This window comes from Dermacentor silvarum, chromosome 3 (assembly GCF_013339745.2).
Source record: "Dermacentor silvarum isolate Dsil-2018 chromosome 3, BIME_Dsil_1.4, whole genome shotgun sequence".
NCBI classification, from domain to species: Eukaryota; Metazoa; Arthropoda; class Arachnida; order Ixodida; family Ixodidae; genus Dermacentor; species Dermacentor silvarum.
In genome coordinates, this window is record NC_051156.1 from 146,235,337 (window position 1) to 146,248,846 (window position 13,510).

Here is a 13,510-nt window from a genome sequence, read left to right on the forward strand (position 1 = left end):
GAGGGAAAAAACTATGAGAAGTTAATAAACTTGCAAAAACGAGTAGTCCGAATTTTTGAAAACTATCATAGCAGGCTGCGAGACTTACCCACACACAATCTCTTTCAACAAACATTCATTGATCCGAGCCAAATCAAATTTTCTATTATAGATTACTCTTACATATAAAAACACAGACTCCATGTTGTCAGCCTACCCATTTCTCATCCTCGATACCCATTACGCAATCAAATAAGAACAGCACCATTCACGCGCGCTAACTATGGACGGCAGGATCTAAACTATCAAATACCTAAGCTACTAAACATCGTTGAACAAAAATTGATTTTTATGCACCCCATTTTAAAGAATGTATAAAAACCTTTCTCTTACATTCTCAAATTCACTATAATAAAATGCTATTGCACTAACATTATGTTATGCACTGTATACGTATGTTTCTATCTGCACTGTAATGTGAAAGTACATACCAATAATTTCTTTTCAAGCATAGAATGTATATTCATGTAATAATTGTATAATCTATCTTGATTATTTGTGTTTTCTACATTGTACTCACTCGTTTTTTGTGTTGTATTTGTTTTGAATATGTTTGCCTGAACGCGCTTAGGAGCAAGAGCCTCTGTCAGCCCACATAGGCCTTTAGCTCTTGTTCCTCTTTCTGTAACAAAGAAAAAAATAAACTTTAACGTCAAATCCCGGCCATGGCGGCAGCATTTAAATGGGCGCGAAATGCGAATACACCCATGCACTTAGATTTAGATGCACGAACCCCAGGTGATATAAATTATTCCGGAGTCGCCCACTGTGGCGTGCCTCATAATCAGATTCGAGTTTGTCACGTGAAACCCCGTAATTTAATTTAAATTTTTAATGTTTGAATGCGGTGATTCCTTGCTGTAAATATTTCTTTTTCTTTCAATTTGAAACAAATTGCGTACATGTCAACACGAATGACTGATAACACCAATTCTTATCTAGACCTTAACTTTGTTTTCGACGCAATCAGGGAGCCAGATTTATGTTTGAGACTGTAGGAGCAACCTGATCATGAAGCAGTTTTCTTCTGGACCAGACGATATTCCCAATTAATTTCTTTCCATACTCGCAGGATGATGCTCCAAATATATGTATGCTATATTTAATTTAAGCTTACTCAACGTAAAGCTGCTTGCTGATTGGAAGCTGGCCAAGGTGATTCCTATTTTAAAATAAGGTGGTAAGCTTTCCGTTGCCAAATACAGGCATGTTTCCATTTTTAAGAACTTGTGGTACGGTACTGGAACTTTTCATTTTTAAGCAGTTGATTACGCACTTCGTGGACAACACTGTCCTTTTAAGTTCAAACTTGTCCTTTTAAGGCCAGTGCGGTTTCCACAGGGGCTCCTCAACAGTCACTCAACTGATTCTTGTAAAGAACATGTTTATTGCAGCTTTGTACAGAGCTGAACAATTATACTTTTTTTCTGGATTTCGATAATGCGTTTGATCTCGTCGCGCATAATAAACTAAAGTCAACAATTTCACGCCTATTAAAATTTTACACATCGTGCACTGGCTTGAGGTTTATTTGTCAAACGGGAGCCCCTTTGATCAGATTGGCAGCTCCAGGTCTTCCCATGTTACAGTATTCTCCGGCATTCCGCAGGGAGTTGTCCTCGGTCACCTGCTTTTATTGCGACAGCATTTATATGAACACTCCAAGCGCATTTCTGCCGTCGCCGTGTCGTCGTCGCCGTGAGGTGCCATGTAAAGCCCAAGGGCGATAAAATCGTCACCGCGCACCGTATTCTGTATGTGCGAGTGAACGCGTGCGAAAGTGAGCTGGCGATCGCGGCTCAATCTCGCGCACGCAAGAAAGCGAAGCGGGAAGATAAACGCGCCGTCTTCCAGTCGCTCCGGAGAGAGGGTACGGAGGGGGGAGGGGAATTTTATTCCGGGCGGGCCGAACGGGGGGCGCGTCGGACGCCTCGAGCGACCGCCCGGCCACTGTATCTTGAAAGCATTTGCGACGGGGACAAAGTCCGCCTTGCACTGCGCTTTTGCGGCTTAGTTTTCGTTGATGCGAGCAGGCAACCGAAGGTTAATTCGCTCGCGGCAGTGCCGCGCTTCCACACTCCACCGTTTTGTCAGGGAGTTTCCGCGGTCATCGAGTGAGATCTGTTCACGTTTGCTTGTGCGCACGTGACACCATGCGTGTAATTAAGTTGGTATGCCTATGTTTGCAAGTTTATACGGCTGATAAAACTACTATCCTTACATCGTTAAGCTCTCCACTAATTTCCGAATGCAATCGATGCTTCGCCTTATGGGCGAAAATGCGGCATTTTTTTCTTATATTCTCGAATGACTTGAGATTCCACTCTCCTTTAGGCCGCCGCTTTTACAGAGATTACTGCATTATATATCGCAGCGCTAGATCAGCGGACAACGATATTTCACCTAACAATCACAAAAAAAATTTCTTTCGTTGGTGCAGCGCTTGGAGTAGCCAACAAATAATTGCACATATGCAAAATTATATTTCCGGCGTAAAAAAGTTTTATAAACTGTAGTTACTATATGAAGAAATTTAGGAAGTCGAGCAATTTAAATACCTTGGTATAATTATTACTAGTAATATGCTCTGGAGTATGTACATTCCTGATATAACGTTCGTAGCTTTTAATCGTTTCTGGTTACTTAAACCCATATTGAAGCAATCAAAAAGTAAAACTAAACTAATTACGTTCACCTCACTTGTTCGATCGTTGCTGGAATATGCGTATGTTGTCTGTGACCTATATACAAAAGCCGATATTTACAAAATTGAACGAGTTTAGAACGAATGCCTCAGATTCATTTATCACGCCTATACACTCTAAAGAAATCCACGCTTATTTAAGCACGCGTTTTCAGTTTTATTACGTGCTTAATATAGGCGTGATATTTCTCCACGATTACCGATCACGCTTACTAGGAACGATCAGCAACCCCTCTTCACGCTTATTATGGCGTACCCATTCGCCGCACTTATAAAGACGGCACCTGAAGTAACGGCGCCCGAGGGGGTAAGGGGGATGGTTTGGTGAGCATGCCCCATCCTCCTCCCCCCTTCTCTGCATGCGCGGGAAGCAACTAAGAAGCACCGGCCCTTGTCGGCTTGGGTCGCTTCTCTGAAGCGAGATTTGCTCACCAAGCTCTTCGCAGTCCTCTTCTTTGCCTTCTGCTTCACCGGCGCAGACTGTGACGGACCAGTAAGCTATGGCAGTGGCAGCAGGCCGGCGAAGAGGAAGCTGAATGTTGTGCAGAGAGATTTCCCTGGTACATTTCAACGACACCAAGGATTGCAAATGCAAACAAGCCCCTCGGTGTCTTCGTGCACAAAAGGACGAATGCCCTATAAACCGTGATCTGCGGCGTCCCCGCATTCAATGATAGCTAGCCGCGTGCAGGATAGGGACGTCAGGACAGCATTTTCCCCATTGAAATCCTCATGGTGTTACACTCTTTCTCCGATGGTTCGCTGAAAATCGCTGATAAAATTATTTTCCCGTGGCCTCTTTTCCTAAGGAGGCCGAATATTATAAGCAGCGAAACAAATATGGCACATATTTCGCCCTGCGATAAATAGTTTACTCACAGATTCATTCCCAGAATATAGGATACAATGAAACGTTGATGTTTCAGAAGGAAAGGTACAGAGTTAAAACATCTTCAGTTAGCTGAGAAAGCATAAGTCTCTCTATGAGCTCGATTTAAATGCGCAACGCAGTGAACAAATTCTTTAATATTGCTTGCGCCCATTATATTTCGTTGCTTGGTCCTGGCTTTAAAACTGATAGAACGAAAAATTGGCTATATGCTGCCAATATTGTTATATATTTCATGTAATGAAGACATAGGCGCATCACTAGTGCCTTTTCTACGGATATTCTATCACAGATCTGAATGTTTTCCTGCTCACAGTTGCAGGTGAGGAGCCTTTTCCCCCCAGACAATACAAGGTCCTATAAGGTCACCTAGTGGTATCTGGAAAAAAGTCCTAATAATCAGAGTATGATGCTTTAGAGTTGAAAACACCGCTTTCTTTAGCCTAAAAGCGGTAACTAATGACCACTAGCTTTTTCACTGCTTTAACATTGATTGAATTTCTTCTGACATTTCCGCTAATGTTCACTCTTAAAATGCTGCACATTTGGAAACCATTAAAAGCAGGCGATATCAGAAAAAGGGTCTATTCATTGCAATAATGAGAGCACGCTTTGCAAGCTTGGGTCGCAAGCACGCTTCTAAAGCAGCGTTTTGCGGTACAGAAAAGTTCAGCAATTTAAGTATCAGAAGGAACTTTTTTCAATTCTTGTTCATTTTCATCAATCCTACTTCCAGACCTTAGTTCACTTTGAACTGCGATCAGAAAATCAAAGAAACATTATGCAAAACGCCATTAGATGAGTCACATAGCTGCAGCTGATTTCAGTCGATCATGTTCGCCATAAAACTGAAGTTGGAAAACTCGAACACAATTGGCAACGCATTCGAGAAACCTTTTTAATAACTAAGCAACATTGAGCTAAAAAAATGTAGTTTTGCTTAATTTCCAACACAATGGACATGGACATTTGTACAGGAATGACATTCTACGTGAACTCTCACTGAGAGCATATATATGCGTTTGCAGCTGGAAATCAAGAGCTGCATAAGTACATTTGCAACAGACAGAGTATAGTCGTGTTCACTGAACAAGGTCACATTTCCTCTCTTCGAAGCCCAAAATGTAAAATATGCGAAGCTACACATATATATTGTAATTCAGAGTGAAATTCAGGTTGCAGGTACCACGTGTGTTTGCAACCTCGCCTGTAGCACTTCTGAGATGCAGGCTACTGTCCGTCGACAAATAGCTGACAAAATTATGAATTTTCCATTTATGAGCAGCGGCATGCTATGAGCGACATACGCGACAAGACCGATCAACGGACTCGCCGGCAGCGGAGAAACGTCAGCAACGGGCAGCGGAGAACAACCTCGCTTGAGCAATTTACAGAAAATCCACCGCCGGCCGGTGCGCGGCTCGCCGGGAAGCTTGCAATGTGCTCGTACCTTAATTTCCGTTAATGCTCAATAATACAGCCATCGGTATGCTTCTGAAAGTTAAGCTCCCAGATATATGGTCACTTTTTGTAATGTTTAATAACGGCCATTTAATTACCTGTTTACCCTCCGTGGTGAAGAACACATGAGATTAGTTGTATCAGATATCGGTTCTCGTAGCATCTTGCCCGAAGCCTACGTTCACAACAGCAAGTACCAGACAGGATAGGCTCGAAGTATGAAATTATTTAGTCCGACAAATTACTTTTCTAACCATGGCTGCCGTGCTTATACGTACACAATACGGAGCACACACAATGCAGGACATCTACATTAGGTGCTAAATACTAGCGCAGTCGCAGCGGTACAATGCAGAAGTGCCCGCGATACAATCGAACACAGCAAGACAGCCTTTCACAGAATGCGTAATGGTGCACCGCGCGGCCCCGAAGACCGCTCGCTTGACGCACCTGCACAACAGCGCCGATCACCTTGCTCATGTTTGCGATGAACACTCCGTAACCACATTAATGCGCCACTAACAGCGTTCTAACTCATGAGGAGGAACATGATGCAAAATGCACAGTGGCATAACCTTGCCCGAGCAGAGGTGGCAGCGGGCAATGAGATAACAGTGACCTCACGAATATAAAATAAAATAAAATAAAATAAACGTTACATTAGCGTCATCACCCGGAATATAACTCGAAGCGCGTTCCGGCTTCAAAAATGTCTAAGATAACCTCGCCTAATTTTCGTGAGAATTTCGAAATTGGGGACAATATGTAGAATAAATAAGTAGAATTCAACAGTCCCGTGTTGAACTTGTTGAAAAGGAACGAGGCTGACTATACTCTTTATTTCAGTCAAAGCTACTGCTGGAATACAATGATCCCGCTTTCCACTAAAATGCAGCATTCACGCAATTTTGAACCAAACACAATACAAGCAGACACCGCAAACCATGATAAATAAATAGTTAGCCGCCATTTAATAAGAGCGAACCATAACTAATTTTCTTACCTACATATTCCAATCCTCCATGAATGGCAGGTGAGGGGCCGCAATATATGCACCAACCTTATATGGAAAGGCTGTTCCTGAGCCGTCAAGACCTTGGCGGACTTGTACCTTGCCTCGTACCTACGGCAGTGCTGCAACCAGCTCGTGAGATGGAGTATAAATATATACAAGAATTTTCGCTCCCGGGACGCTGACACCGACACCGGCTTTTCTGAGACACGGGGTCCTCAGCGCTATTGCGTTAAAGCATGCTGCGAGCAATCGCTCAAGTGAGTCCGCGGCCGCTGTGTCACGGCGGGCTTGTACACTCAAAACAACGAGGGCTCGTGTGCTCGCGCTTCTCCGACGCACTGTAGTCCCATAACACCTTGAGCGCACCCACCAGGGGCCAGCGCTGCGCCGCGGTTTTCGGAAAGATCCGTTGAAATTTGCAGTAACCAGAAAAAAAAAACCCTGCGGTGGCTTTCCTTGTGACAATGGGACCGACAGCAAAGCCAAGCTAGCTAGCTGCTCCTTTGCAGAGAACAGCTACGGGAGGATTAATTCCTGAAAAGAAAACGAAAAGGAGGAAAGGTGTGCGTTTTTGTGCCACCACAGGCAAGTCATATGGAACTACTCGGAGATGGTGCGCTTGCCATGAAGCGAAGAAATGCAAACGCAGAGTAGCTACCTAATGCTACACAGATTTAACAATCTGTCGACTCACGCGCACTTTAGCACTAAAGTAAGACACGGGCAGATCGTCTTCGGGTACCGATCCTGATGTGTATAGGCCAACCTAACTCTCGCATAGTTTCCATCAATGTACTAATTTGCACCTTTTTGAGCTTTTTTCCCAGCTTCTTACGCACTCAGAAAGAAAAGAAGTAAAAAACATTTTATTGCGATAGCAATTATATGGACACTCAAAAGCAGATTTCTGCCGTCGGCGTCGCCGTCGGCGTCGCCGTCGCCGTCGCCGTGAGGTTCCGTATGACGTCAATGGAGATGAAATCGTCGCCCGAACGCTGTATGTGCGAGTGAAAGGGCGCGAGGGGCGCGCGCTTTCACGGGGAGTGAACGCACGGCGGAGAACAAACGCGCGTTCTGCGCCGTGCTCGCTTAAGGGCTGCAGAAGTAGGCGTCTCTTTCCTCCTTTACAATCACCATATATGTAGAGCAAACGCGCCCCCCTCCCCCACGCGCGAGACGCCGTGGGGGAGGGGGAGGGAAGGGAGGCGACGTTTAGCTGCGGCACCAAGTGCCTATTTATATCAGAGGCTCCGGCACAGTCACCAACGCCGCACGCATTTTGAGCGAACGCGGGCAAAACGCCGACGGCGTCGACAACAGTTCTGCGTGTTGCCGGTGCTGCTGCATGTCCAAGTTTATACAGCTGATAAAGCTAATATCATTACTCCGTATAGCTCTCTACAATTTTGCTATCGCAATTGATGCTTCGCCTTTCAGGTGAAACTGCGACAACTTTTTTCTCAACAAAATTGAGCTTTCTTTTCCGAGTTCAGTCTTCTTTTCCGAGGACCTAGCCATAAGCCTAGGTCCTCGGTCCTCATAAGCCTAGGTCCTCCCAGCGACGCCGTTGCCTATGAAATGGGCTGTGCTGTGCGATCCACCTGCGGCATTGAGACGCCTGCAAACGAGTGGCCGTGTGGCACCTCTTGTGCACGACATTTCAACGAAGGTTGCAGGGCTGGTTGAGAGAGGCACGTCCCATCGCGTCCAATGAGCACCTGGAGTCTGCGGTGTCATTGGTAATGCTGAGCAGACCAGCGTGCCGCAGAGGCTGGGCACCAACCACTCATTAATCGCGCACTTTCTGCGGAGGACACACGTATGCTCATCCGAACAGTTCTCGCCGCACTACATCCGGGTCCCAGAGCAGCGCGTGGGTAGCGATTTGCCCCAATATGCGTGCGATCGTTATCGCGACATCAGCGTGTGGTGCTGCTCTGTCTCCACGTCGTATACGCGTGGGCTTTGGCGGGAAAGGTCTGCCTTGGTCTCGTCAGATCGGACTTAAGCTGCCAGTGCGCGCAAATGAAGCCGGTTCAGTATTTGCAGCGGCGTGGCACCGAGCTTGCTACAGTAAAATGTCATTTGATGAGTACTGTGAACGTGGTGTTTCTATTGGCTGCGTGTAACGCCTCCTCTGACCACGTGGACTCGCCCGCGTACGAGATAAGGCCCATTGTTGCCTGGCCAGGTTCGGTGATTGCTCAGTATTAACGGTGCGCCTAATGTACGCGAGGTAGCGGGATGCGCAGACGACAAGAAAGTGGACGCAGCGGGACTTGTTGCTTTCCGCATTTCTACTAAGTGCGTCTAGTGTTCGCAGAGCACCTTATGCCAGTGCAGCTACTAACAAGAAACACTCTGTTCATTTCTATCACTAATCCTTCCGTCCCCTCTCCACGTGTTAGCGAGTTACGTTGCGGTCAGCAGGCTTTCTTTTTCTCTGTCAACCAATCTCTTTTTTATCTCTCTCTATTGTCGAAATTGGAAGCATTAAGCGAAAACATGAATTAATAAATACCGCAGTTTCGCCCTAAAGGCGAAGCATGGATAGTGATGGCAAAGTATTGAAACTACATGAAGTAAGGGTCGTAGTTTTATAGGGCGTGCAATTGCAGTCAGCATTCGCTGTTCTAAAACCAAGGTTTTAAACTAACTCTCTATGTTCCCGACTTGGCAGCCGCTTAAAAGCAACAAGACATCAGTGTAACTGTTCTTCGAAAAATGGAACTTCTTATTACCTTCAAAACCCGGCAACTCTTCCGTCGACTACAGGGCACGCGTTTTGTTCATGGTGCCGGAATTCAACTAAACGCCGACGCTTAAACAATTTTGCGCTGCCAAGTTGGGAAGGGTCAATTCGACAATTCAGTGTATTTAGCTGTTCCAAACCGCTTTCAATTGTGCTGCTGCCGTGCACGCAAGGCAGGAAAAAACACGCGCTCACACCCTCTTTTTGAACATTTCCGCAATAACTTTTAATAAGAAAAAAAAAGACCTAAGAAAAATGAATGACTGGAAATTATAAATATAGCGTTTTCTAATGCAAGGCAATGTTTGAAATTAGAACCTACGTAGTTAAACCGATAAATAGTACGTCGGTTGCCCAAAATTTAGAGTAATAAAGATTACCCCAAAATTGTGGAAGTAGACAACCTAAGGTAACCTTCTTTGGTCGTCCATTCCCTTGTAGCTTTTCTTTATGCCTGAAACGTTTTAGATGGGGCTTGACATATATGTAATCGCGACAAAACTGGCATGTTAGGTTGCACTTGCGTGCTTGCGCCCATGTGCGCATGCGTATGTGTGTACGGTGCGACACAGACTGTGTGTGCAGTTTGCGTACGTGTGCTTGTGTGTGTGAGCATTTGTTTCTGTTTGCGTGCTGTAGAGGGACGATGTTTGTGCACGCTCTTATATGCCGCAAAAGTTATGTATTGCCGCGATGTTTCTTAATTGGCGGGGTGCACTATCATTACAGCAGCCAACGGCGTGCATCGTTTACCGTAGACCAGGCTTGCTTTATTCCGATAAAATTTTGGATTACATGTGACAGACGGCACATATATACGCCTTCAACCACTTTACTTCAGGACACAAGCTTTACTCGCACGAGAAATCCTCATGAATGATTTTCTAACAAATTTTCTTTAACAGTTAGTAATGACTTCAGAGTACACATTTGAATTTCCAAATTGGAGCGTGTGAGTTTGCCAGGCATGTTCACTTAAAATATGTTCTTAAGCGCACCCTAGTTTCGAGATGTGTTCCCTTTATTCGGGCGAATAAATGCATTCGTGCTCCAGTTAACTTTTCCCTGTACTTATTGAGATTTAATTTTGATAAACACGTGGTAGACCATTGCTTTCTAATGCAAGTTTGTCACCGCTTGGCCCAAACAGGCGCTAACTTCAAAATTCGTTCCAAGAGGAGCTGGTTCAGAAAACTTGAGGTATATCTTGTTAACTGTCAAAATAAGAATTCTGATTTCTTGAACAAGTACTGTACGCCTCTTCGTGTATGGAACACATTAAAAAAATATTGCTCTCTGTCAGAAACGCAATTTCATTAAGGCTAAGAAATACGTCATATATACCAGCAGATTGGTAGCTTGCATGTAAAAATTATTAAACAGTACTTCTGTGCTCACTTAGTTTCACTTACAGCTACTGTTGTAGCAGGCTTACTGCTCAACCCACCCTTGTGAGTACGCGGAGTCATATTAACACGACGATAACTGCTGGCATGCAGGCTTGTCGAAATAATAATTACAATCAAAGCTGAACCAAGCTTATGCGAAATCACTCGCAATCCCACAAACACCAATTCACCCGGAATGAGACACATAGCCTGTATTATTATTATTATTATTATTATTATTATTATTATTATTATTATTATTATTATTATTATTTTATATTTAAGTAATAGTTGTAGTAGTAGTAGTAAGTAGTAGTAGTAGTAGTAGTAGTAGTAGTAGTAGTAGTAGTAGTAGTAGTAGTAGTAGCAGTAGTAGTATAGGTGGGCGAATATCAGTTCGTTGAATACGAACCGAATACGAATAGTACATATCGGATATCAAATCGAATGTCGAATCGTCAAACGCAGATGCGTATATTTACTACAGAAATATTTATTTCAGTATGATTAGGTAACCCCCTGCACTGATTAGTGCAAAAACAAAGCATAACAATAAGGAACAACGGATAAATTTCAAACACAAGATGAAAGCTGTGATTAAAGAAACTGCACAAATAACCTCTCAGCAACTTCAGTCTAGTTGCAAACAAGCTTTCCAGGAAATAATGGTTGGCAAGACTAGCATTGAAAAAAGTCGCAATTTCGCCAGAAAGGCGAAGCATCAATTGCGGATAGCAAATTATTAGAGAGCTATACGTAGAAAGGATAGTAGTTTTATCGGCGGTATAAACTTGGACACATTCGCTTATAACTAAATTAACAAGCATGGGGTCAGCACGCACGCACAAGCAAACATGAATAGATCCCACTCGATGACCGCAGGCAACCGCTGTCAAAACGCTGGCGTGAGCAAGCGCCGCCTCAGTGGCGAGCGAAGCTTCGCGCGGTCTATCGCTTCAACGGAAACTGAGGGTGAAGCAGCACAGCTGTGTGCAGATTGGTCAAGATAGCGCGCGCGACCGCTCGCAGCAGCGCGAAATACAAGTGGGCAGTTCTTGCCAGAGTAGAAGCCGCCACTCATCTCCACTCACACTCACTGCTAGATCGACTCACATTCACTGGCACTTCAACCTGATACAGTGGGCACTCGCGACTGCTCGCAGCACTCACTCGCGAAGAAATAGCAAAGCACTCATATGAAGTCGCACTCCCTCCCTCCCGCGCTGCCTACCCACTTTCCTGCTTTCGCGCGCGAGATTGAATCGCCAGATCACCTGCGCCGGGTCGCTAAATTCACAGTTGGTTGCGGAGCACAATGGCGCCTCCCCTCCCTCGATTCCAACCCCCCTCCTACCCCCCCCCCCCCCACGGTCTTTCGCGCGACGGAGACGTCGCGTTTGATCTCCGCCTTGTGTTCGCTTTCCGTGAAAGCGCGCGTCCCTCGCGCGTTGTATGTGCCTCCCTTGCACATTCAGCATATGGAGCGCGGCGATGATTTTATCACCCTTGGACTTTATACGGAAACTCACAGCGACGGCGACGACGACGACGGCGACGGCAGAAATCCGCCTGGAGTGTCCATATAATTGCTATCGCAATAAAATGATAAATAAATGGTTGACGAGAAAACATCAGATGTGCACAAAAATACCCGCCGCCATGGCTCAGTTAGCTAAGACGTTGCGTTGCTGGCACGAGGTCGTGGGATCGAATCGCGGCCGCGGCGACCGCTTTTCGATTGAGGCGAAATGCAAAATCGCCTGTGTGCTTGCGCTGTAGTGCACACTAAAGAACCTCAGGTGGTCAAAAGTATTCCGGAGCCCTCTATTATGGCGTGCCTCATAATCAGGACTGGTTTGGGCACGTAAAACCCCCGAAAGAACAAGAATGCGCAAAAATGCTGCTGAAGGACTTGTGTACCACAGACACATGTAAAAACCCTTTTGCAAGTAAAACATCCCATTTTGCTGAATAATAAATAAAACACCGACATTACTAGACTTCTAAAAACACTATATGACAGGCTATGAGCTATAATCACAGGTTTTCATGTGGGCTTCCACTGCGAAGACGGAAACAAAGCTTGTATTACCCACATTGGTTCCGCATTACTTGAATTTTGTCGTCACAATTGTGATGATTTTCGATACTTTGATTAGCAGATGGTGAACAGTAACCGGACTTTGGCATTCGGTTTCAATTTTCATATAACAAAATACCGAATAGTTCTTTTCCAAACAAGAATACGAATAGTTAATCTCTATTATTCGATTCTTATTCAAAGCTTCAAATATTCGCCTACCCCTAATTATTATTATTGTATATTTTATATTGTCAAGATATCACCCCTTGAGACACAAGTGCATTATAACTGGGAAGTGGAGTACACCTTGCATCATTCTTCAATAGCTCTACCATTCTTGCGTCTCTTGTCCTCAAAGCAAGAACATCATACCGTACCACTACACTTTCCGTTTACTCGTAGCTTTCACTGCATCAGCACGAAAGCTGACTTGGAGAGCTGTATAAAATATGGGAATCTTAGCGATTCATCTGGCTCTCAGCTATGCGCGACAGAAGTAATCGGAAAGCCGACAGAGCCATGTTATCAAAAATACTTATTTTTTATGACCGTCACACCATTGTATTCGTCCGCTACTATATTTACTACTGTGGCCACCGAAAAAACACGCGGAGAAACCACCACTCTCAAATTCTCCGTAACAGAGATAGCCCTGCACAAATGACCAGTTATCGGCAGGCAGCGCGTCGGGATTCCAGCTACATATGGCCGCTGGCACATGAGTTCATTCCCCAGTGGAAGTGCTGGGCAAAGTTTAGTCGCGAAGCGATCGTTTCTTTATCTACGGCCGTATTATTTAACGATACTTCAGGTGCCTTTAATCAGGTAAAAGTGAAAGCTTGCGGCGCGATGCCGTCGACTTTCTGGGTGTACCGGTCTTATAATCTTGGAAAACGGGTTTTTTCTTCTCCATAGCTAGAAATTCAGACAGAGTTCGCGCAAAGTTGGCAGTATAGATATGTCGTGCACAAGCTCACTCAGTATTTCTCGCCCGGCAGTGCCCGTCTGAAGAAACTTGTATTCTCCCATCTTGTGGATGTCTACTTGATCTTGCAGTTATTGCACTACTCCTGTGGCTAATAGGTCGTGGCAGTTGGTGTATTTTGGATATTGGTCGTGGTGTGTATGGCTGCTCGGCTAATGATCTCTGGGTTGTTCTTTTGCGTACTCATGTAATTA

The 13,510-nt window shown here is 44.8% G+C and overlaps 1 protein-coding gene across 1 annotated transcript in view; it reads left to right on the forward strand.

The window, feature by feature from the left end:
* LOC119444865 (ice-structuring glycoprotein) overlaps nt 1-1,116 on the forward strand; it is a 10,124-nt gene extending 9,008 nt beyond the window's left edge. The window contains exon 4 of the mRNA XM_037709207.1: nt 1,112-1,116. Coding sequence (XP_037565135.1) covers nt 1,112-1,116 — 5 coding nt within the window. The remainder of the gene's footprint in view (nt 1-1,111) is intronic.
* The last annotated feature ends 12,394 nt before the right edge of the window (nt 1,117-13,510 follow it).